At 43.4% G+C, this 23,826-nt stretch overlaps 1 protein-coding gene across 2 annotated transcripts in view; it reads left to right on the forward strand.

Moving 5' to 3' along the window:
* Positions 1 to 1,294: 1,294 nt before the first annotated feature.
* Positions 1,295 to 23,826, forward strand: part of CLPB (ClpB family mitochondrial disaggregase) — a 174,593-nt gene continuing 152,061 nt past the window's right edge. The window contains exons 1-2 of one of the 2 annotated variants that reach the window (XM_074304914.1): positions 1,295 to 1,783; positions 4,009 to 4,060. In XM_074304914.1, the coding sequence (XP_074161015.1) occupies positions 1,399 to 1,783; positions 4,009 to 4,060 (437 nt within the window). In that variant the 5' untranslated portion in view covers positions 1,295 to 1,398. The remainder of the gene's footprint in view (positions 1,784 to 4,008; positions 4,061 to 23,826) is intronic. The other variant, XM_074304913.1, reaches the window with a different exon arrangement.

Below are 23,826 nucleotides of genomic sequence, written 5' to 3' on the forward strand. Positions count from 1 at the left end.
GGTCTGGAGTGGGGAGGGGGACACCTCAGAATTACTGCTGTATTTCTCCTACAAGCTGCACCCCCTACACAAGGCAACAAGCATGGAAGTGTAAATTTTTACAACTTGCACCCACATGGATGAGATCATATAGAGCCACAGAGTGTTTAAATGTTTGTGATACAGTTTCCTGTATTACATTGTAAATTTCTCGAGACCGGGGACCTCATTATCTAAACTTTGGACAGCCCTCATGGGCCAGCGCAAGGCTTGGTACAAAGTAACAAGATCGCTGGAGCGACTGCATTCTACACCGGGCTAAGATTACCTGGAATCCGTGAACTTTTATTTTTACTCTTTTGATAACTATTTCGATATAGTTTCTGTTTATAAGCCTTTGTATTTTATTTTATGAGTAGAAAACTATTATTCTGAGAAGGGGTCATAGGGTTCACCAGATCGATTGAAATCCAAAGAAATCCATGGTTAAAAGGCTAAGGTTAAAAGCTTGAAAGGCTGGACTGGTTAAGCCCGGCTGAGACCTCGGGCTGTTTGGGGACTTGGAGTTTACTGGGATGGAACTAGAAATATCGGAGCATGCTCCAGACAAGTCCGAGCTGGGAATGGATGAGAGGGTGTGCCGGTGACTAACCGTTCTCCAGGAAAGAAAGGGGAGGAAAAAAGCTCTGTTTATTTATTAAGATTTAATTAAACTAATTAATTTATTAATTTAATTAAATTAAAGTTTAATCATTAACATTGTCAACAACATCTCCATGACTTTCTGAAATACAAGCAACAGTATAATACGTCCTGATTTGTAGGTTTTTTCGATTTCAAGCGGAGTAAGGCTCACAGAGAAAAGTTACCGACTCCCCGGAGCTGATTCTAACTGGCTCCAGCGCACAGGTCTCCTCCTTTGCTTATGGTAGGAATACAAAATGGAAATAGAAAAGAGGAGTTTAGGGAACATAAATGAGGCTAGAGGCTCTTGTTTAAAGCTCACTGATCTAGATGCCTTGCAAGTATTTATTAATCCAAACTGAAGCCCATTGGTCTACTCTGGCACTTGCTGGAACTCGAAACCATGGCTAAAGAATTCCAGGCGATATCGGCACACGGGCCACCTCTTTCGCCAGCTTGCCTCATCCGCGACAGAACTGCAACTCCCGGCATGCCCCGGGCCTCCGTGGGTGCGCCCCATTATTACTCTAAAGTTGTGGTCTTCTGTGAAATGTAGTTTCCTTGCCTACACTGTCTACGTAACCTGCCGGAAGGTGAACTACAACTCCCGTGGGGCCTTACACGCCCCACCCCACGCGTCATGATAGAAAGCGCCGCGGCGGCCATGTTGGTCTCTACCCTCGCCGTGGCCGGGGCTGGCGCCGGGAGCGCGGGGTTGGCGTAGCTGACATCGCGATGCTGCGGTCCCTGGTGTGGAGGAGGACAGCGCCGGCACCGGGGCTCCTCCTGCGGCTCCTCCGGGCCCGGCAGCCCAGCTCCCGCGGGGCCTCCTTGGGCCAGAGGGGGGCCGCCGGGGGCTGCGGGGAGGCGCAGTATCTCAGAGCGGCCGCCGGGGGGCGGTCCTCGGCGCAGCCGCAGTATGTCGGAGCGGTCTCTTGGGGGAGCCGGGACAGGCAGCTGCAGGGCCTTGGGACTGCCACGTGGGGGCGTCTTTTGGCCACCGAAGAAAGCCCCTCGTCGGGCCGCTGGAGTGGAGTCCCGAACGCGGCTGGACTGGGCGTGTGGGCCTTGGCATCTGCGCTAGTTGCTCATTGCTACAGCAAGAGCCCCGCCAATAAGGGTGATTATCCAGCAGCCTCTGTCCTGTCGGGGGGGAGGGGACAGGGGTCCACCACCTGGCTTTTGGCTCTGGGGTTCGGGGAGGCGGAAGAGTCGGGTTCTGCTTTAGTCTTGTCACCCACGTCACTTTAGGACATTACTTTGCAACCATACCAGGTAGTGAGTTCCTTGTCCCTCCAGGTATCCAAGCAGATTCGATCGGATAGTTAATCGAAAGGAAGCCTAGAGCTGGACGGATGACCTGTTGACCTTTCTGTCCCAGACTGTCTAACCCAGGAACTGTTGCAAAGGGTCTGCAAAGGCCGAACACCCGGGTTGGAGTCCCAGCTCTGACATTGACCAGCCCTCGGTTTCCTTCTCTTATCTTACAGGATAGAAAAGTCACTTTGTGAACATTGAGATGTAATCTAAATGTTTTCTCCTAACAAAGGAATTGCTTGCCATTTGTCATTTCCACACGCTGCCAGAATCAGTCAGGACTCCTAATTCCTAGTCCTGTGAGTTGATATTGATGAGTTTCCAGGAAAGTCTTCCTCTGTGGCTTTGTGTTGTAGTAGTTAAGACTCTAGCTGACTACTGAGCCTTCAGATGGAACTCTACCAATGTATGTCTGATCTGAAGACCAGCCCAGCTATGTTCATTAACCACAAATCAGTGGACTTTTCAGCTGTGCAAGACTGCAACTAGATGTTCCATTTCGATGTGTGGAAATGTATCAGTAGATGGTAACCGGCACCGAAGTTACAAAATTCCTGAGAATGATTGTTAGACTCAGCCACGCTTTGCCCCACATGATTTGGGAGTAGGTGCGAGTAGTGCTGGGGAGGCTATGTCTAATCTGGGAGAAGGATTCCCATGGAGCCTAAAGCTCCACAGGCAGGATGCCTGAAGGACTCGGGACTTCAGCAGACTCCTCCCTACCTTCCAGTCATCACAGAAGGGCAAAGACTGATGGTAGCAGGAAATAGTATGGTATATAGTAAGTCCTTAATAAATGTTTATGTAGCCTGGAAGGATGTAGATCTCAGGGCGCAGAAAGGCACATGGCTCCCCCTGCTTCCTCACACTTCATCTTGTCTCTTGACTTTTAGATTCTCTGAGAGTCCCAAGTACTGGTTTTTTATGATTCATCTCCACTCTCCTTTCTCTGCCTCTTTCCATAGAACATGGGGAAAGCCAGGGTGTAGTTCCGTGTTCTGCTGGAATCTTTCCCCTCCTTCAAGGCTCAGTTTATATTCGGTCCTTTTCAGGGAATCTTCCCTGACTCTTTACAGTGAACCAGATACTGCTAAGCATTAGTCCTATCCAGTCCTATTTCTTATTCTCCATGTTCCACATGTATAAGTTTTGTCTCCCCAGCCAATCTCCACAACAGATAGAGTTAACGGGTCTAATTCAGCACATATTTATTAAGCATTTGATCTCTGGTAGGCACCCACAGAGTCCCTGCCTAAAGGAACCTAAGGATCAGAAGAGCTAATATTGACTTATACCCCCATACCACAGTTTCCTTATTTGCAGAGTGAAGGTGTTAGGAAAAATGAGGCCCCTTTGGGAGTCAATGAACTAGGGTCCTTATCCTAATTCTGCCATTTAACTAACAGAGAGACCTTGGAATGTAAGAGTCTCTTTCCTGACTTTGGCCCAGGGGATGGGCACGGTGGCCTCTAGTCCTTTCAGTTTTAGTCCTTTGACTAAATCCTCTTTGAGGTCCCAGTACCCAGAGAACCTGAAATACATACTTGTTGCTGAGTTGATTGAGACATTTCCACTGTCTTTGAAAACCCTTCAGGATTCTGCAGTTTCTCCTTTTGGCCACGAGATGGAGCTAGGAGCCCAGTGCCATTCAGCTAAAAGATGGTGCATTCTGTAGGATCTAGCCGAACTGAAGCAGCTCCACAGGCCCTTTGGCACTGTGTGAACTCAAGAGTACCCAGGAGAGATCCAGACTGTAAGCTCAGTTATGTGACTTGGGCAAGTCATTCTCCTCTGTATCATTTCCTCCTTCATCAAATACAGGAGCAGTTCCTAGTAGTCTGAAAGAACCCATCCAGCCAGCTCAGGTTTTTGCCACCCTGTGCTGCCCCTCCCCTAGCTTCTGCCTTGTTCTGTTAGAACAAGAATGACAGAAGTGAGCTTAAGGAGCTGGGTGTGGGGGCAGGTGGTAGAAAAGCTCCAGACCCCAGCCTGCATTTATAACCTTGACCTATCTTTGTCTTTCTTCAGAAGCTGCCCTGCTGGAAGCTGCCAGGACCAACAATGTCCAAGAAGTCAGCAGGTAAGAGCCACATCCATCCCTGACTTATTCCCCACCTAAAAAGTGCGCGAACGTGTAAAACATGGGCTGATTTAGTGTTCATTCTGGAGAACGTGGTTTTTTCTGGGTAGAGTTATAAGGAGACTTGCATTGTGTTTGAGCCTTGCTTGGTCTGTGATGTGAAGGAATCAGCCATGTAGTCCCTACTGTGGCAGATACCTTGGAGATTGGAGAAGGGAATTTACAGGCCCTGCAGCCAATGCCTCATCCTCTTGGGAGGATGTTTTTCCTGATTGGAGCTGAAAGGCAGCCAAGCCCCCACCAAGACATACTGCTTTGATTTCTCTCTCATTTTATCTACAGCATTAATACTGATTCTCCAGGGTGCTTTTTAGTATTAACATTTGAGGCTTGATTTGTTTGTTTTTGTTGTTGTTTTTTTTTTAATAAGCCACTTTGGAACAGAGAGGATGAGAGTGAAGTTTCTTAAGCTAAATAAATATGATTGAGCAGGCATCTAATAAAAGAGCAATGAGTAGTCTCAGAAACCAAGCACAGATGGCAGCTCACTGTTATCAGAGCCATTTATAATAGCTGGCAGCTTCCTTGGGAATCTGGGTAAACCAAATTTGAATGTGCTTCTCTGCCTTGCCACAAACAGCATTTCCCTTTGCTCTGTGCTCACCAAAGGGACAACAGACCCCTTTTCCTGTTGATCACTCCAGGTTCTGTGACTTATTACAGTGGTGGCTGGCATCTTCTCAATTTGCTTGTTTTCTGGGTAGTCTTACCTGCTTGTGACATTTTGCAAAGTTACAATATAATAAGAATTCATCCTTCAGAACTTGGAAGATGGAAGGAGGTGGGCTTTTTGGATTAACTTTGAGCTCTTCTGCATTCTGTTTTTGCAATTATGCTTTGATATCTTACTAAGTTATCTCACACCCATCTTGTTACATAAAGGACACCACCTTTAAACAATTAACTTCTTGAAATCAACAAACTTTAAGCACCAAACATATACCAAGCAATCTTTCTTGATGATTCTGAGGGTCACCACTATGAACATTAAGTTATTATCTAACATTAGTGTGTCCTGAGTTGTAAGACATTGATGGGATTTTTGAAGTATAGGGAACTGTTTGCTTCTACTAAATGGGCCTCAAGTAGCTGGACTTTGTGAGTTATGTCTCCCTTATCAATAATCCTTCTAATAATAACTGACATTTATATATATAATCTCACTTGAGTCCAGGACTTATTGTGTAACTATACCAGACACTGTGCTAAACACTGGGAATACAAAGAGGAAAAAAAAATTGTCTGATTAAAATTGAAGAGACAATAAACAAATATGTATAAACATGCTATCTACACAGAAGGTCCTAGAAGTAAGAAGGATTGCGTTCATTTGGGTCAGATTCTTCATGACCCTATGTGATTTTTTTGACAAAGAGCCTGAAGTAGGTTTTCATTTTCTTCTCCAGCTCATTTTACAGATGAGGAAGCTAAGGCAAACAGGATTAAATGACTTGCTTGGGATCACACATCTAGGAAGTGTCTGAGACCATAATTGAACTCAGGGAGATGAGTCTCCTTGTACTGTATCTACCGCATCACCTAGTTGCCCTATCAAGAAGGGTTAGGACAGGCTTTCTTTGAAGATGAGACTTTAGTTGGGACTTAAAGCCAAGAAAGCCAGGAAGTGGAGATAGAAGGAAGAAAGGGACTGGAGAACAGCCAGAGAAAATGTGCAGAGCTGAGAGACGGAGTCTTGTTTGGGAAGCAGCCTGGAAGCTAATGTCACTGGATCTAAAGTACATATTGGAGAATAGGAGAATAAGGTGGCAGAAGACAGGAAAGGTAGGAGCAACCTAGGTTCTGAAGAGCTTCAAAGGCCAAACAGCATTTTGTTTTGAACTGGGGAGGCAAAGGGAGCCACTGCAATTTTATTGGCAAGGGAGTTGACATGGCAGGGTCTCATTTGAGCTCACAACAAGTCTGGATACGGGTGTTATTATTTCACATATGAGGAAACTGAGGCTGAGAGAGTAAAATTTCTTGCCCATGGTCACGCAACTTTGTCTCAGAGGCAGAAGTTGAATGACCCCTCTGAGCATTATTCCACCCCATCTCCCCATTCTTCCTCCCCTGCCCTCCTCCTCACCTTTCTGGATTTCTGCTTTCAATTTTCCATATGGGCAGGAAAAATCATCAAACTTAATAAAATTGTATGTAAGCAGACTTTGAGGGAAAACTCAAGAGGCTCTTTAAAAAAAAAAATGTGAGATTAAAAAGAAACTTTGATCAAAAAACTGGGTGGATTTTGTGACAGCTGTTTTGGTTATTTGGTGGCCTTTTTAAAAGTCTCCTTCCTATTCTAGTATTGTTTTGGATCCAGAAGGTATGAACTATAACATTTAACTTTCTAATAATAATAACTTGTGCTTTTGTTGTACACCAAGGTTTACAAAGTTCTTTTTTTTTTTTTTTTTTTTTTTTTTTTTTTTTTTTTTTTTTTTACAACAACTATGTGAGCTAAGTAGAGGAAATATAATTGTTCTCATTCTATAAATGAGGAAACTAAACCCCGGGGGAACTCACTTGCCCAGGGTCACATGGCCAGTAAGGGATGGAACCAAGATTTAAAACCAGGTCATCCAAGTCTTCTCACAAGATACCTTCTGTCTGAAGGGTTTTTATACTTAGTTTCCCTTTGTTCTTCCTCAGTTACTTCCAGAATCTTGGGAGAATCAGAGGTTCAGAAAGATTGTTCCTACTCCAGGGTAGCCAATGCCTGCTTTGGGGAGACAGGAAGCAGCAGGAGGATTGCTCCAGAACCACTGGACTACACTTGGGCAATACTCAGGACCCCACTATTGCCTGATCTTTGGGCCCTTCTGGTCTTACAGGATCGGTTACCTCAGAGGCACCTTCTCTTAATGTAAGAGAATAGAGCATAGTGACCCAATCTCAGATTTGAATTCTACTCAAGGAGTAAGGGCCTGTTACAGAGTACTTGCTGATTCCCTAAGATCTCTTAGGCTAACTGACAATCTGGAAGAGACTCTTATTTTACATATAGGAAAACTGAGGTCCAAAAAGAAGCAAGGGCTGATGAGGATCCATATCTCTTAGTGTCAACCAAGACCAGAATTCCAGATCTAACAACTAGAATAGTACTCTTTCTGCTATACCATACCTCTAGCTTTTAAAAAAGTCTTATTTTAGTATTACAAAAGCAGAGTGAATAGATTACATAGGATGAAAAGCACTGCAGTGATCAATGATTTTTTCACTCCCATAGCGTGAGAGCTGAGACTCAGGTGCAGATAAGGGGCTCAGTCATTTGTCTGTGCCATACATACTGGGCCTCCTGGTGAGGCAGGAGGATGGCAAGTGCAAGAGGAAGTGGGCCCTGCCTTTCAAGAGGCCTCAAATGTGTGACACATTAGCAATAATTCCCCATGTGCTCAGCCCTTGACAGAGAGCTTTCACGTCCACTATTTTACTCAGTTCCGTGACTGTCCTGATTTTACAGAGGATTAAAAACAGAAGTTTGCAGAAGACAAGTGATCAAATCTCACAGGATAGAGCCGGTGTTCCCTCCTTGGAATATCTGGTGTTAGAGAATGGCAGTGTTGGCTGGGGCCTTAGGACTTGTGTCTTCTGGTGGAACAGACTAAGATTGTGATTAATCCAAGAGCCGGGGTCCAGATCTCACGGCACCCTTCATGTCCTCAGCGAGAGAATATCCCCAAACAGCTTCTAATCTATATCTTATTTGTGTAGGGTAGGAATTCAGAAAAGTTAGTCATGAGCTTCCTTAGTCAGGTCTTATCTAGCTGTTTTATGTCCGTGTCTTGTTCCTGCTGCTACTCCACAGGCAAAGATGGTGTCTCAGTCTTTGTGTCTCCCAGATGCTAGATCTTAGTTTGCCATTTCCTTCTCCAGCTCATTTATAGAGGAAGAAACTGAGACAAACTGGTTCAAGGCTCACACAGCTAGGAAGTGTCTGAGGCAAGATTTGAAAGTGAGTCTTCCTGACATCAGTCCCTGCACAACTTAGCTGCCCTCCTATTTGTGTATCTGGGAATAAATAAGTTCTCTTATCTGAACTGTAGCCCCCTTGTCTCTAAAACAGAAACAGCAAAACTTGTGCTGCTATGGCAGAGGCACCCTGTGAACCTTAAGCTTCGAAGAAGTAGGACTTGTTATCCTTTACTTGTTCTCATGGTGGTGGTGACGGCAGCAGGGGCAGCAGCTCACCTCCTGATAGAACTCTGGGCAGCATCTGGTCATAGTACCCAGCCCCCTGAGGTGTAATCTGCTGGCCCATTAACAGCCATCCCCTTGTTGAGAAGGCCCATGTTTGTGCAGTTACCTACTCTAGAACCCAGGCTCGCCAGGGAGCCCAGCCACTCACTATAGGGCTACCTCCAGGAACGGCTGCGGGAGAGAGCTTTAGGCTCAGAGGAAGGAGATTGGCATTCAGGACCCAACTCTGCCTTTAGAGATGGTCACAGGACTTTGAGTGGCTGCTGCTCTCCTGAGGTCTTTGCTGTCCCTCTCCCCCTGCTGTAAAACAGAAGTAACCTAATTTACAGGGTGAATAATGTGGTGAAGCTCAGACACAGTAGTATATGGGATAGAGCTTTGTAAGTTGGGCACATCTATGTAATGAAAACTGTTGTCATCTTAGTTGTCAGACTAGAAATAGAGTTGGAAGGGACCTTAGAGCCCCCCCTCCTCATTTTATAACTGTGGAAATGAAGGCTCAGGAGGAAGACTTGCCCAGGGTTTGGTGCCAGATTTGAACCTGGGTGCAGCAATCTGTCTACTGTGTCATGTTGCCTTTCTGGTTAATATTAACATTTTATAAAAGGGCTGCCAAGTGCAAACAGTGAACATCAGAGGATTTGAACTCAGGTCTTTATGATTCCAGACAGTGCTGTAACCACACGCCTCATGGTGAATTAGCATTTTGTCTAAAACTGGATTCTCCACCCTCATTTCTTCCCTCTGCCCAATCAAATAAACTGCTAGAGATCCTTTGTGGCCCAGGAGAAAGAGCATTGACCAGGAAACCAGGGTTCAAATCTTGATCCCACCACCAATTTGCTGTGGATCCTAGTAAAAATGACTTGCTAATTGTTGGATTCTGTTTCCTTTCCTGTAAAGTGAGGAGCCTTGTTTTTTCCACTCGTGCAGATGCTGCCTTAGTTCAGGCTGCCAACCCCTCTGCCCTGCACTAAGGTGATGGCTTGCCAAATGGCCTCCCTGATTCCTGCCTCTCCCCACTCCCATCTTCTATCCAGCTGTCACAAGGATTTTACTCCCTTGCAAACCTGACCATGTCACTCCTCACCTTGATAAACAATCTTGGCTCCCTATTATTTCTCATACAAAATCTAAACTCCTTTTGTCTTGTAAAGTCCTTTCCAACCTTGTCCCATCCTGTCTTTCCAGGCTCATTCTATTCTTCTTCCCCAACTCTTTCTGATCCTCACACACAGCTCCACAGCTCCACCTCCATGGCTCTGCCTGGAATGTACTCCTCCCCACCTTTACTCCAGAGAATATCTCTCCTCCTTCAGGACATACTTCCATTCCAAGCCTCTTCTATCCCTAAGACCTCCCGTCCCCCCCCAACAGTCTTCAGTTTATTTTGTCTGTGTCTATTCTATAAACATACATGTTGCCTCCTTGATAGCCTCCTAAGAACAGGAATCGTTGCATTTTTTTAAAAATTTCCAGGGCCTAGCATGTAGAAGGTGCTTAATAAATGCTTATTAATGGATTGGAAAAAATAATTCTAACAACTCAACCTGAGTCTCAGACATGGCACATGACTTTCCCAAGATTACAGAGCTAGTTAGTGACAGAAAAATTAGACAAAAAGACTTATAAAAATCAAAGAAGGTTTAGAGCTGGATTTGTTCAAAGAAAATCCTTCGGTCATTTAGCAGATCCTTACCTTAAATTTACTCACAGGTGTAGTGCTATCTTGTAACTTTTTTTCTGTGTGTATATGTACATATCTGCCTGGTCTGTAATCTATCTCAGTCACAAAGCCTTAAAATCAATTATGAGATTTAGATGCACATTTAACCTCCCTGGACCTCAGTTTTCTTCTCTGTAAAATGGAGGCATTGGATTAGATGCTTTAAACTTGATTCAGATTAAGCCTTGTTACCATATAGTTCAGGGAAAGGTATTGATTAGCTCTAAAGTGATGGGAAGCATGCTTGCTATTCCTTTGAACATCTTGCCCCCTAATTCCAGCCCAAACTACGAGGGACACATTTTTTTCAATGTCCTTTTCCCCAATTATTCAGTAGCTGGAAGGAGTTGTAGAGAACTAGTCTTTGACAAATTGGGGAAACTAAGACCCAGGGAAGTAAAGTTACTTAAGATCACATAGCTAGTAATTGTTAAAAACAGGTACTTGAACCCAGCTCATCTTCTACCTTTGTTTCTAATAATCTTTCTTCTACCCACATTGTCCTGACACAGTAGACCAAGCAGAAGCCCTTTTTGAGCCATTCCAATAGAAACCATTGTCATTGGAGAAGTCCGGTTTCTGGTTGCTGTGCTTCCACCTGTGGGGAGGGGCAGAGGGTGGCTCCCTGAGGCTGAGCTCAAACTCAAACATGCCCTCCGGGCTCCCTCCTCTAAGGGGCTGGGGCTGCTGCATCTCAGTGAGGCACTCACCCAGAACTCTGGAGATGGCCAAGAGAAACAAAGCACATCTGGCCAGCCCAGGCTTGGGGGATGGGAGGGCGGGGAATAAGAGAGGGTCAGGATGGGAAAGTCAGCTCTGCTGTTTCTGTGGTGATACCCCAGATGGAGAAAGGCTTTCAAGCTCTCAGCTCCTGTTACCTTCAGAGTGCACCAAGGTAAAAGGCAAAACAGCAGGCCTTTCCCTGCTCCCAAGAGGCTCGATTACTGTGGGCTCTGGCCTCTTAGACTGATTAACCCAGTCATTTAGGAGCCCAGATGCTGCTTAATGAAGGGGGCCTGGTTTCCTGAACTTGGGGGATGTGTGGGTGGGTATTTATGTGACAGAGATTTCCTATCCTAGTATATGTCTGTTCTATTGATCAGGCAGATTTTCACTTGTTTCCTGCCATGCCTGTTGAGGGCTGCAAAGATGTCTGTGACCCAGAACTGCATCTTAGGGCGGACAGTGGCATATTGGAGCACTTCCAGAAGAGAAGAAGCAAACATGAAGCTAGGCCATAACAGAAGCATTCTGAGAAATGGGATACACAGTTTGGCTAGAGGTTTAACTGAGTTTTGAGAGAGGGTGGACCCACAATAGACACAATCACCATCTTTCAATATTGAGAAGACGACCTTCAATTTGCTTGGAGGGTATAAAAATTAGAAGAAATGAGAAAAGTCACAGGGAGACATATTTCAGTTCATGAAGGAAAGATGGACATTGTAACAATCCAAATGGTCTCGTGGTAGAATGCTTCCCAAAGAATTCTCCACTATGGGTCTCCCTCCCACCTCCCTCTGCCCCATTGAAAGAAAAATAAATTTTGTAACAAATATGCATAATCAAGCAAAATAAACTCCTATTGGTCATATCCAAAATCTAACATGTCTTAATCTGCACTCCAGGGATTCCTCTCTCTATGAGGAAATGGACAGCCTTCACCATTAGTGAATCAAAGTGTAACTAGTTCTTCAAGCAGATGGTGGGGGGGACATAGAAGGTATCTTGCACTGGAAGGCCCCCTTCCAACCCTGAACATCACATAGAAGATTAGACTGGATTAAATGGGAGCAAGAACTAAGGGAGAAAGATAACGCTTTTTACTTTGCTTTTTGCATTAGCTGACTTGGGGCCCTCTGTTCTCATCCTACTTCTATATCTTATGACCTCAATGCAACCCCTAGCTGTGCCAAGAGAGGACAAGTTCTCAAAGGCCCCACCAAGACGGAAAGGATTTGTCTGTTTATCCAGGGAGCAGTTTGGCCAAATCTAGAGGCTGCTCATCCCCGGGCTGGCCACGGCATGGCCACAGCACAATCACAGCATGATCATGTTCTCATCTCTCTTTTGAAACTCCTAAGAAGGCATGCAGTCTTCTTAGGTTGTGTAAATGAAGGATTGAGATCATCTCTACAACTGAAGAAAATAGAAATCTTTGAGGATATCTTACTGATCTTAGTAAATCATTTATATTCCAGATCTCTTTCCTCATCTGTAAAATGCAGATTGTCCCTTTCTAGCCTCCCTGTGATTTTGTACCTTGAATGTCCTTTTCAACTCTCAATTGGGAGGGAGATCGGGATGCCTTTTAATTCTGGCATATGATTCTAAGACTCCTAATGATAACAATCCCTGAGATAAAATCCATACCTAGAAGAACCTGATGGAAGCTCCCTTGTATTATTAGTTCTGTGCCATAATAAGCAATAGGAGCCCAGAAGAAGCAAAAATCACCTTGCCTTGGTGTGGTCCAGACAAACTTCTATTATCTGACTCCAATCTGACTTGCTAGTCTTATGTCCCACTATTCCCCTCCGTATCTACTCTGATTTGCAGACAAATTGAATTACCAATTGTTCCCTAATTTCATCTGGTTCTTTCCTACTTCCCTGGGGTCTTTTATCACATCTCTGTGTTTGATATCCTACTCCTCTTCAAGACAGCTCAGGTATCACTTGCTCCATGAGCCTTCCCTGATACCCCCTCCTGCCTCTGGCTTCAAGACATTCCTCTTCACCTAGTGCCATATTATGTATCCATGATATCCCTCTATTAAATTATAAGTTGCTCAAGGTAGGCATCAGTGTCTTTTTTTTTTTTTTTTTTTTTTTAATCCTTGTAGCTAGAGCATCAAGTCCAAGGCCTAGAATGTAGTATTTTTTGAATATCAGACAAATTACCGAACTTCCAGGTTCACTGCTCTTCTAAACATAATATTCATGCACCTAAAAGTTGTGCTAATCAAATCTTTTAAAGCAATTAGGTGACTTGCTACTTTCTAAAAAGTCAAAAGGCAACATGTCCCTGACTATAATCTTTTTTGAATTAGTGAATCTGATCTTCCTTAATATATCATGCTGTCAGCAGAGTGTACATCTGTATGTGAATATATTTGCTTATTCTCTTTATCATTATTAAGGTTATATGGCAGGGGAGAACAAGCTCATGTTCTTTGGCTACACAAGTTAGACTTGTGGACCAGTGAGGATACATTAGAGAGAAGCCGATTTCAGCTCATAAGAATTTTCCAGCTGAGCTGTTTGACACTGGGATGGGCTATCCACTGGGGTTCATGAGCTAGGAGTGTCCAGGTAGAGACTGGGAAGGATTTTGGCACTGTGGAAAGAAAGGTAAAGTAGTCAGCTTTTGAGGAACTCTCTAGTTCTGTTGCTGTTGGATCATTTTGATCCCATCTGATTTTTTTGTGACCCCTTTTGGGGTTTTCTTGGCAACGATACTACACTGGTTTGCCATCTCCCCCTCCAGTGTTTAGCTCTGAGACATTTTAATTCTAAAGATTCTTTGGTTCTCAGAAGATCACTATACACTTCAGCAACAATACTGTGTGAGGATATATTCTGATGGAAGTGGATATCTTCAACAAAGAGAAGATCTAATTCAGTTCCAATTGATCAATGATGGACAGAATCAGCTACACCCAGAGAAGGAACACTGGGAAATGAGTGTAAACTGTTAGCACTACTGTCTATCTACCCAGGTTACTTATTCCGAAGGAATCCAGCACTTAACATGCAACAAGAAAATTGGATTTACACATGTAAAATGTATGGGATTGCCTGTTATCTAGGGGAGGGAGTAGAGGGAAGGAGAGGAAAATTTGAAAAAATAAATACAAGGGATAATATTATAAAAAAAATTACTCATACATATATACTGTCAAAAAATTTTTATAATTATAAAATTAATTTTAAAAAAAGATTCTTTGGTTCTAACATTTTATAGTTAGGATAACAATACACATCATAAAATTTATAAAATACACATTTATAAAATATTTTCTTCATAATAATGCCATACAGTAGGTAAGTAGGTAGTCTAAATGTTTATTATCCTGTTTCACAGATAAAACAGAGGCACAAAGAAGAAATGACTTGGCTATGATGAGCTAATGAGTGTTGACCAGTGGTAGCATTCCAATTCAATCTTTATTCTCCACCATGCTACCTTCTGACTCTGGGACTGTGAAATATATTGATTGAGATCCTTTGGTCTGATTCTGTTCTATATAGCCTGGTTTCTCTATGATAGAAAGACTATGTTGCCTTATATATTCTCCCTTAGTAACAGGGTGCCTTGTTTTTAATGTCTGCTGGCCCGTTAGATGGGACTATGATGTCAGAAACACTGACACGGCTCCTTCCTGCCTTTGAGAATTAAGAACTCAATCTGGCAGGTGATGGACTCTGGCCTGGAGCATCTGCCTCCCAGAGTTTAGTGTTTAATAACGTGCTTGTACTGTCTTAGATTGTATGTAATTGTATCAGGGATGACTTCCACTCACCTAACTAGACAGCGAGCTGCTTGAGGGCCGGGATGCTGACCACACCAGCATAATGACCCTTGGTGAAGGACGCAGGGAAGTCCGGCTTTCAGGCCTGGCTGTATTACTGAGCAGCCGGGTCATCTCAACTGAGTTGTTCAGATATTTGGGCCTGTAGAGTGGATTGGATTGGAGGGCCTCCAAGGTTCTCTTTCAGTGCAGATATTCTGTAGACCTTTTCTTGTATCCCCCACAACACTGAGCACACAAGTGTTCCAAGATGTCACCAAAGTGACATCACTAAGTTGGGATTGAGGTGTACTTTGTACAATGAGTCCAGCTGTGCCCAGTTAGATCAGAGCTTGCCAGGCTCTCCCACAGGCTGGGCACAGATACTGGATACTGGAAGGAAGGGAGAGGCCTTTGATCAGACATCCCCGGTGCTCACTGTTGGGTTGGTATGGTGCTCAGGCACCTTGGTCACCACCAGTATGCTAAGTGAAGGGGCGACATGCTGGCAGAGAAGGAGCCGGCCAGAGGGAGAGCAGCTTCCTATTTTTGTTACTTACTAGCTGGGTGGCCATGGGCAAATCTCATTTCTTTGACCTCGGAGTCTTCCTATACAGTGGCGCTGCTGATACCCCACAGGTTTGATGCAAGAAACTCTCATAAAAATGAAGCCCTGATTGAAGATAACTTTTTCATATTAAATCTGTAGTTTAAAAAAAGCTCTGCTCCAGTGCCTCGTTGTGCCATGGGGTGATCCTTCTTGAAATTCTGCTGACAGAGCTTCAGCTCTGGCAATCCCTGCCAGCTGGGGGGCCTTTGCATTTGTGTGCCTGCCATCTGAGAACCCAGCTAAGGGCAGAGAGGGTGAACCCCAGCTCACCAGAAGCAATGAAGAAGGCAGGTAGTCGCCTCTTTCTGCACAGTCTAGAGTTCTCAGAGTGACACAGATTTTTTTGATCATCTCCATAAATTATCTAAATGTTGGTGCCACAAATGTGAAATCTTTGCCAAGATGATTCTTAAATTGATCATGATGAAAAATGAATTACATAAACATGGACATTCGTTCTGTGAATAAAACCCAAGAATATTCAAGGATTTAAATGTTGGGTCATTTTTTAGTTACATTTGACTCTTCATGACCCCATTTGAGGTTTCCTTGGCAGAGATATTGGAGTAGTTTGTCATTTCCTTCTTCAGCCCATTTTATAGATGAGGCAGGGTCAGTAAACGCCTGAGGCCAGATTTGAATTTAAGATGTTTCTCTGACTCCAAACCTTGTGCTTTATCCATTGTGTTACCTAACCGCCCCAGATCTTAGGAAGTTGCATTTAAATGGAACAACTGGCAAATAAAAGGGTTGGCAAGCAAAAAGCAGGTGACAGAAAACATTGTTTCATAAGTCACACTGTTGAAGATTGGAATGGGATGAAGGTAATTCAAGAGATTGGCAGTTTGGGGAAAGTGAGAGTAGAGCCCTGGGACCCAGAAGGCAGCCTGGAATGTGCATTGGGCAGAGCTTCTCATGGATGGGTAGCCATGAGGAATTTCACAGGATGAGGAAATGTAGCTGGGTTGCCCGCTGTACAACTGGATATAGACAGAACAACTGATAGATATAGATAGAATAGATAGAATAACCAATTTTAAAGTGTTAGAGCATCATGTAGGAGGAATTCTTGGAGTCTGGAGATCTGGGTTCAGGTGTATTATATTTTCTGTGACTGAGTAAGTCACTTCACTTCTGTCATTGTTTTGTTCTCTTTAAAAAAAAAAAAAAAATTGGGGAATAATGTTGTTCTATTTCTCCCCCCACACCTTCCCCTGTAAGTTTTGTTGTGAGAGAAGTACCTGAGGAAGGGGAATGGAGCTGTCCACACAGCATTCTTGGTCCGAGCTCCCACTGGTGGGAGCCTACTGGTGGCTTCCTGCTCAAACAGCCATGTATGGGCAGGAGCTGCTAGCTGACCAAAGGAGGGAAAAGGCCTTCTCTTCCCTTTCATGGGTAACTGGGGTTACCTTAATAATGCTTCATTGGAAAAGGAAGTAATTGGTGTGATCTATCCCACAACCTCTTACCTCCACACAGCTTGTTCTCACACTCTCTAGGCCTGCATTCTTCTTCCTCATGATTGTTCTTCCTTTATCTGCCAGGCAAGGGATACGTTTATTCTAATAATAGGATTTGATTATTGTAATTCTAATCAAGCCATGTTAAGAAATAAAGGGTTTATTACTATACAGATCCTTAGAGAAGGACCATGTCTCACAGGGATTCTTATAATCTCTCTTGTGTCATGGACCTCTTTGGCCATCTGATGAAGCTTCTGCACCCCTTCTCAGAATAATATTTGTTTCCTACATTCCTGATTTTTTTTTTCCCCCCCTGAGGCTCAGGTTAAGTGACTTGCCCAGGGTCACACAGCTAGCTTCGAAGTGTTAAGTGTCTGGGACCAGATTTAAACTCAGGTCCTCCTGAATTCAAGGTTGGTGCTCTATCCACTGCGCCACCTAGCTGCCCCTACATTTCTGATTGAGGGAAATGCTAAATTTTATTCAGAAGTTAATGAAAAGAAAGATATATAAAGATATATGCATATGGCAGGGGGGACCTAGGTTAAGGAACACCTGATCTGGCATCTGGATTCTAGACCAAAAACCTCCTTTTTAAAAGATGGAATAGCTAAGACTGAGAGATGTTAAACATCTAGTCTGTTGCCTGTGTTGTAAATTGCAGAGCCAGGATTGAAAACTCAGGTCCTCTGATCTTTCTGGTAATTCTTTGTTATTCTCTGCCTCCTCCATAATAACTTGGTTCTGTTTTAGACTGATTCACTGCTTGTTGATTAGGAAAACAAAACAAAAAAACGGACATTTTTGTCATGACTCAGTAAAACTTTAAAAAAAAAATTATATTTCATTTCATTCCAAGGCCATCTAGTTTACTCTGCTTTCTGGCTTACAGTATGGTCTGGTTTCTAGAAGCCCATTGTTACTTTCAGGAGGGCTGTTGGCCTGGTCCCGCAGACCAGGTGTCAGGAAGGGGCCTGCCAGTGGGGCTGCCTTTGCTCCCAGCATAGGTAACGGGCCTGCACATCGATCTGGGGAGTTTATCTAATTACCCAAAAAAAAAAAAAAAAACCCAACAACAACAACCTAGCTGGTAAATGCATTTGGCTGTCTAGGACCCGAAGAGTGGCTGTCTGTTTATCGATTGTCCTATCATTAAGGAAGAATGAGGAAATATTAATGATGGCACTTGGGCAGTGGGAGCCTAAATTTCCCCTGACTGGGAGATGTGTGAATTTTTCAGTGCCCTGCAGTGATTTTAAAATAAGAAGGAACATCCCTCTATTTTTGTCTGCCTGCATATTTTATTTCCTTCACAGGTTAATTGTACTTTATTTCAAAGTCTGATTCTTCTTGTGCAGCAAAATAACTGTTTGGACATACATACATATATTGTATTTAACTTATACTTTAACATATTTAACATGTATTGGTCAACCTGCCATCTAGGGGAGGGAGTGGGGGGAAAGAGGAGAGAAGTTGGAACAAAAGGTCTTGCAACTCTCAATATTGAAAAATTACCAGTGCATATATCTTGTAAATAAAAGGCTATAATAAAAAATTAAAAAAGAAAAAAAAAAAAAGCTATGAACAAGCCACTTAAGGCAAAAGGCAGGAGGAGCAGTGCTGAGCATAGGCTTTCCTGGTGAAGTGCTGGAAACAGCCCCAAGATCATTCCTCCAAAGTGTGGTTCATTTGTCTCAGTGATCTCTGTAACTTGGCAACTTCACCAAGCAAATCTGTGGGTCAGAATTTTTGGACTTCTTGCTGGTGGGCACACAGATTTTTTTTTTTTATTAAGAACAGAAATGGCCCTATGTTTGAAGAGGTAAAGGCAGCCTGAAATCTGTTTAGTGCAGAGGATTTTACCTTTGGGGAGTCTTACCCTCTTTTTTTCCTATCCCTGAAAGAAATTAATATTTTAATTCCAAAAGGAGGAAGTGCAGCATCCTTAGAGAGAGGAAGATTTGGGTTCAAAGTCTTCCCATTACCATTAATAGCTACATGACCTTAGCAGCTTTGTAAGACTAAAGCTATAGTGGAGTTGATTCTAAAATCACTGATCCAGATCAAAATGGGGAGTGGAGGGAAGGGTCTGCAGTTTTCATCTGTGAAGGAATTCCTTCAACCTTAGCAAGGATTGGTTGAACATGTAAGATGTGATAAACACTGAGCTGTTCATTGGGAGTGATACAAAGATAAAATGGAACCCCTGCCCTCTTGGAGCTTTCTTTCGGTTGAGGGGAGAGCAACATGTATACATAGAGGGATATACACAAAATAAATATCAGATAACTTGCTGGGGGTTAGGAGGATCAGGAAAGGAGATGGTATTTGAGCTGAGTTTTGAAGGATAACTGAAGGGGAGAGTTTTGAAGGATAACTGAAGGGGAAGCAAGTGAAGAGGTGCACATTCTAGGTAGGGGGAACAGTGCTGAAAGCACAGAGGCAAAAGATGGGGGGTCCCATGTGAGGAACAGAGCAAGAAGGCCAGTTTACCTAAACTAAACAGGCCTGAAGGAACTAAGTGATGTGTAATAAGTGTAATGGATCAGGAAAAGTGGGCTGGATTCAGAGCCTTAAATAAATATCAAATCAAGAAATTTGTATTTTACCATAGGGACCAGAGGGAGCCACTTAAGTTTAAAAAGTGTTGAAAAATGATTTAAGACCTTTGCTTTAAGACTTTGCAGCTTTGTGGAAGAAGGGTTGGTGAGGGAAAGATAAGGTTGTTGGGAGGAAAAGGTATTTATTACAAGCACGAGGCAATGGGGCCTATACTGGGATGGGATGGTCAGGAAGGAGGTGTTAGGCAGAAATGACAAAACTTGACAATTTGGAGAGTGAGGAGTCACATGACCGAGGTTGTGAATGTAGGTGGTTAGAAGAAAATATGGTACCTTCAAACAGAAAAGGACTGGTTTGAGGGAGAAGATGATGAGTTCTGTTTCAGACACACTAGATTTGAGGTGGTTGTAGCACATCTTATTCAAATGTCCATAAAGCAATTGGAGCATGAGCCTAAAGATTGAGAGATTCACTGGGGTTGGAAAATAGATCTGGGAATCATCTGTGGAGAAATGATGGGTAAAACTGAGGAGTTGATGAGGTCTTCAATTTCTTTGGCTAAAATAATTCATCCAGGGACAGCTAGGGGGCACAGTAGATAGAGCATCAGCCGTATATCAGGAGGACCTGAGTTCAAATGTGGCCTCAAACACTTAATATTTCCTACTGTGTGACTCAGGGCAAGTCTGGTAAAAGCTGTTTTGATTGATCTCCCCACACTTAGCCAGGCTACTTTCTGCACAGGCAGATCAGTGAGGCTGATAGAACTTGGAATCAGGAAAGATCAAGTTTAGAGCCTTTCTCAGGCACTTAATAGCTCTATGGTCCTGGGCAGACCCCTTAAATAAGTCTCTTCATCCACAAAATGGGGATAATAAAGCACCTACCTCCTCAAGTTGTGAGGGTTACAGTGAGATAACACCCATAAGACACTTTGTAAGCCTTCAAAGTGCTCTATAAATGCTGGTTGTTGTACTTATTCAAAGTTCTTTGAGCTTGGAAAAGTTTAACCAAGTTATTGCTCTGTAGAAATAGTAACAATTCACATTTACATAGAACACTTGTTACACAATTGCAGCCCTGAGAGATGGGAAGAACATGGAGCATGATTGTCTCACTGCCACTTGGCCTGCTGAGACTAAAAAAGCAGAAACTGGTACTGGCCATAGATCTTAGATTCCAAAGCCAGGCTTCTCTGACTTTGAGTCAAATGCTAAAGAATGACAGAAGAGGCAGAGAAAGTTGATACTGTATGTTTTATATTGTTTCATGGGAAGGTAGCTGAGGCCCAGAGAGGGGGGACATCACCTGCTCTGTTGTCCAAGAGAGATAGAGCTCCCATGGTTAGAACCCACGCTCCTAGTGACTTTCAGCACAGGTTGCCGACATCACACACTACTGAAGAGAGATCCACTCCAGAAAGGAAAGGTGAGAATGGTAGCTTCTGAGAACTCTGAGCACGGGATGTCCAAGTTCTGGTACCTCTCACCAGTCTCCAGATGCTCTTAGGTAGCTTTGCCCTACAGGAAGTTCTCTGCTTGCCCCCATCAGCCCATGGAGGGACATGCCAGCTTTGTTAGAAGCCAGGACCATTTCTCCTCAACTTTGACTAGATATTATTCTGGGAGCCAGAAAGTCTTTGGTTCTGCCCAGCAGCAGCAGCCCCCAGAAAACTGCATCAAGTCACTAGTCTTAGAGGCCATCTGGTTCAGCTCTTTGCTGAACACGGATCTGCCGAGGTAACATTTTTGGCAGGCAGTTGTGCTTGCAGCAGGGACAAAACCCACTACTCTCCAATGCAACCCCTTCCACCTTAGGACAGGTTTTTCTTTATATTAAACCAAAATGTGGCTCCTCACCATGCAGCTGAGCAAATAAATCTAGTCACTCAGCTTTTGTGGCCCATCGTCCATCTCCTCTCCCCTCTAAGCATTCCCTGCTCCTCCAGCTCCTCCTCATGTGGCATTTCCTCCACACACTCCTGGACATTAATTCGCCGCTTCCAACTCCAGCATGCTTCCATGTGCGAGTAACCCGGGCAGTGGCCTCTGAGCCTGAGTCCGGTCTGTAGTGGCTGCCCAGTCACACGATTGATCCATGTTGTAATTCACTGCAGGCGTTGGATCTTTTTCACATTAAGGTATTTGGTCCCCTCTGGCACTGGTTTCTTCAGGCTCCTTCTCCCCCTTCCTCTTCTCCCCACTCCTTTTCCCCGATTGGTCTTCTACCCTAGCCCTTCTACTCCAACTGTACTAGTCCTCACTACTTATTCCCCTCTATATCACACTCAGGAAACCTCCACCTCTTGAGCCTCAGTATGGAACAGTGTGAAGAAGTCACAGTTAGTCCCTGCTCTCATGGAACTTATCCTTGTGTGTGGCTCTTCCTGCAGCAGCAATATAAGGCATAACACTATCCTTAGAGCCGGAAGACCTTAGGACATGAAACCTAGATTTTCAGATTAATACTAGAATCATAGAAATGAAAAGGATTTCATAGAGTACAAAGCTGGGGAAAAATTTTTACAATCAGTGTTTCTGATAAAGGTCTTATTTCTAAAGTATATAAAGAACGATGTCAAATTTATAAGAATACTAGTCATCCCCTAACTGATAAATGACCAAAGACAGTTTTCAGATGACAAAATTAAAGCCATCTATAGTTATATGAAAAAATGTTCTAAATCACTATTGAATAGAGAAATGCAAATTAAACAATTCTGAGGTACCACCTCATATCTCTCAGGAAAAAATAATGATAAATATTGGGCATATGGGAAAACTGGGATAGTCATGCATTGTTGTTGGAGTTGTGAAATGATCCATTCTGGAGAGCAATTTGGCCAAATATAAAACTGGGTGTATCCTTTGACCCAGCAGTGTCTGTACTGGGTTCCTGTATCCCAAAGAGATCATAAAAGGAGCCCACATGTGCAAAAATGTATGTAGTAACTCTTTTTGTGGTAGCAAAGAATTGGAAAATGAGGAGATGCCCATCAATTGGGGGATGGTTGAACAAGTTGAAGATAGAATATTATTGTTCTATAAAAAAATTATGAACAAGCTGATTTTAGAAAGGCCTGAAAAAATTTACATGAACTGATGCTAAGCAAAACAAGCAGAATCAGCACTACATTAGTTCTTCTTAGTGGTTCAGTGATCTAAAGCAATTCCAATAGACTCTTGACAGAAAATGTCATCTGCATCCAGAAAAAGAATTATGGAGACTGAATGTAAATCAACATGGGCTATGTTCACTTCTTTTTTCTGGTTTTTTTTTTTTTTTCTCTCCCATGATTCTTCCCTTCTGCTCTGATTTTTCTCTCCCAACATAATTCATAAAGCAATGTGTAATAAAAATAAATAAATTTACTAGAGGGAAAAGAAAAAGACTTCATGGGCCATTTAGTCCAAAACACTCATAGATGAGGAAACTGAGACCCAAAGTCACACAAATTATAAATGGCAGAGCTGGGATTGAAACCTAGATTCTCTGGTTCTGTATCCAATTTTTAGTCCAGTGACCAACTTTCTACCAGCCTAGCTGAGCACAGAGTCCCAACTTAGGGGGGAGGGAGTACCCAGTAGAGACTAGCTGGTTGATTGATTGATTGATTGATTGATTGAAGGCTCCATTTCTTCTTCAGAACCTGCACAGCAGGACAAGGGGGATCAGGCAGCTGATGTTGAGTGGCCTCATTCTGGCATTCATGTGGATTGGAAGGGGCACTGGGGAAGGCTGCATAAGAATCCCCTTCTGGGCTTGTTCTGAGCTTCCATCTGAATGTCCTTTTGTTGGAGAAGGGAGCACTATGGAGACCCTCCTGCTGCCCTTCTCCCTGGGGATTACCACAGCAGCATGCAGGCCCAGCCTATTAAAGAGAACCCAGGAGGAGGAGGATCCCTCGTGGATTAGGGCAGCCCAGTAGCACAGGTGCCTTTCCCATCCTGGAAATCAGTCACCTCAACAGCCCTGGTCAAAAGCAGCAGGCAGTCCAGCCAGCTACATTTTTACAACACATCTGCATAGAACCTTAGAATTATTATATGGTAAATGACATTGAATGTGATTATCTTAGAATCTTAGAGCAATAGAATCAGACTCTCAAAGCTGAATGGGACCGAAGTGTGTTTAGTTAGTTAGTACTTCCCACTAACATAGGAATCCCATTTACAATCTCCTTGCCAGGATCAGTCAGCCTGTATGAGAACTTCAGGGACTAGAAACTGTTTCTGCAAGGAAAGTTATTCACCTATTCACAGGTCTTCTCAGTAAATGGTTCTCCCTCAAAGGGACCTGTGTGTGCAAGAATGTTTGTGGCAGCCCTCTTTGTAGTGGCCAGAAACTGGAAACTGAGTGGATGCCCATCAATTGGAGAATGGCTGAATAAATTGTGGTATATGAATATTATGGAATATAATTGTTCTATAAGAAACAACCAGCAGGATAATTTCAGAGGCGTCTGGAGAGACTTACATGAACTGATGCTGAGTGAAATGAGCAGAACCAGGAGATGATCGTTGTACAAGGCAACAAGAAGACTATATGACAATTAGTTCTGATGGACATGGCTCTCTTCATTGAGATGATTCAAACCAGTTCCACTTGTGCAGTGATGAAGAGCCATCTACA

The sequence above is a fragment of the Sminthopsis crassicaudata genome, chromosome 3 (assembly GCF_048593235.1).
Source record: "Sminthopsis crassicaudata isolate SCR6 chromosome 3, ASM4859323v1, whole genome shotgun sequence".
Lineage (NCBI taxonomy): Eukaryota > Metazoa > Chordata > Mammalia > Dasyuromorphia > Dasyuridae > Sminthopsis > Sminthopsis crassicaudata.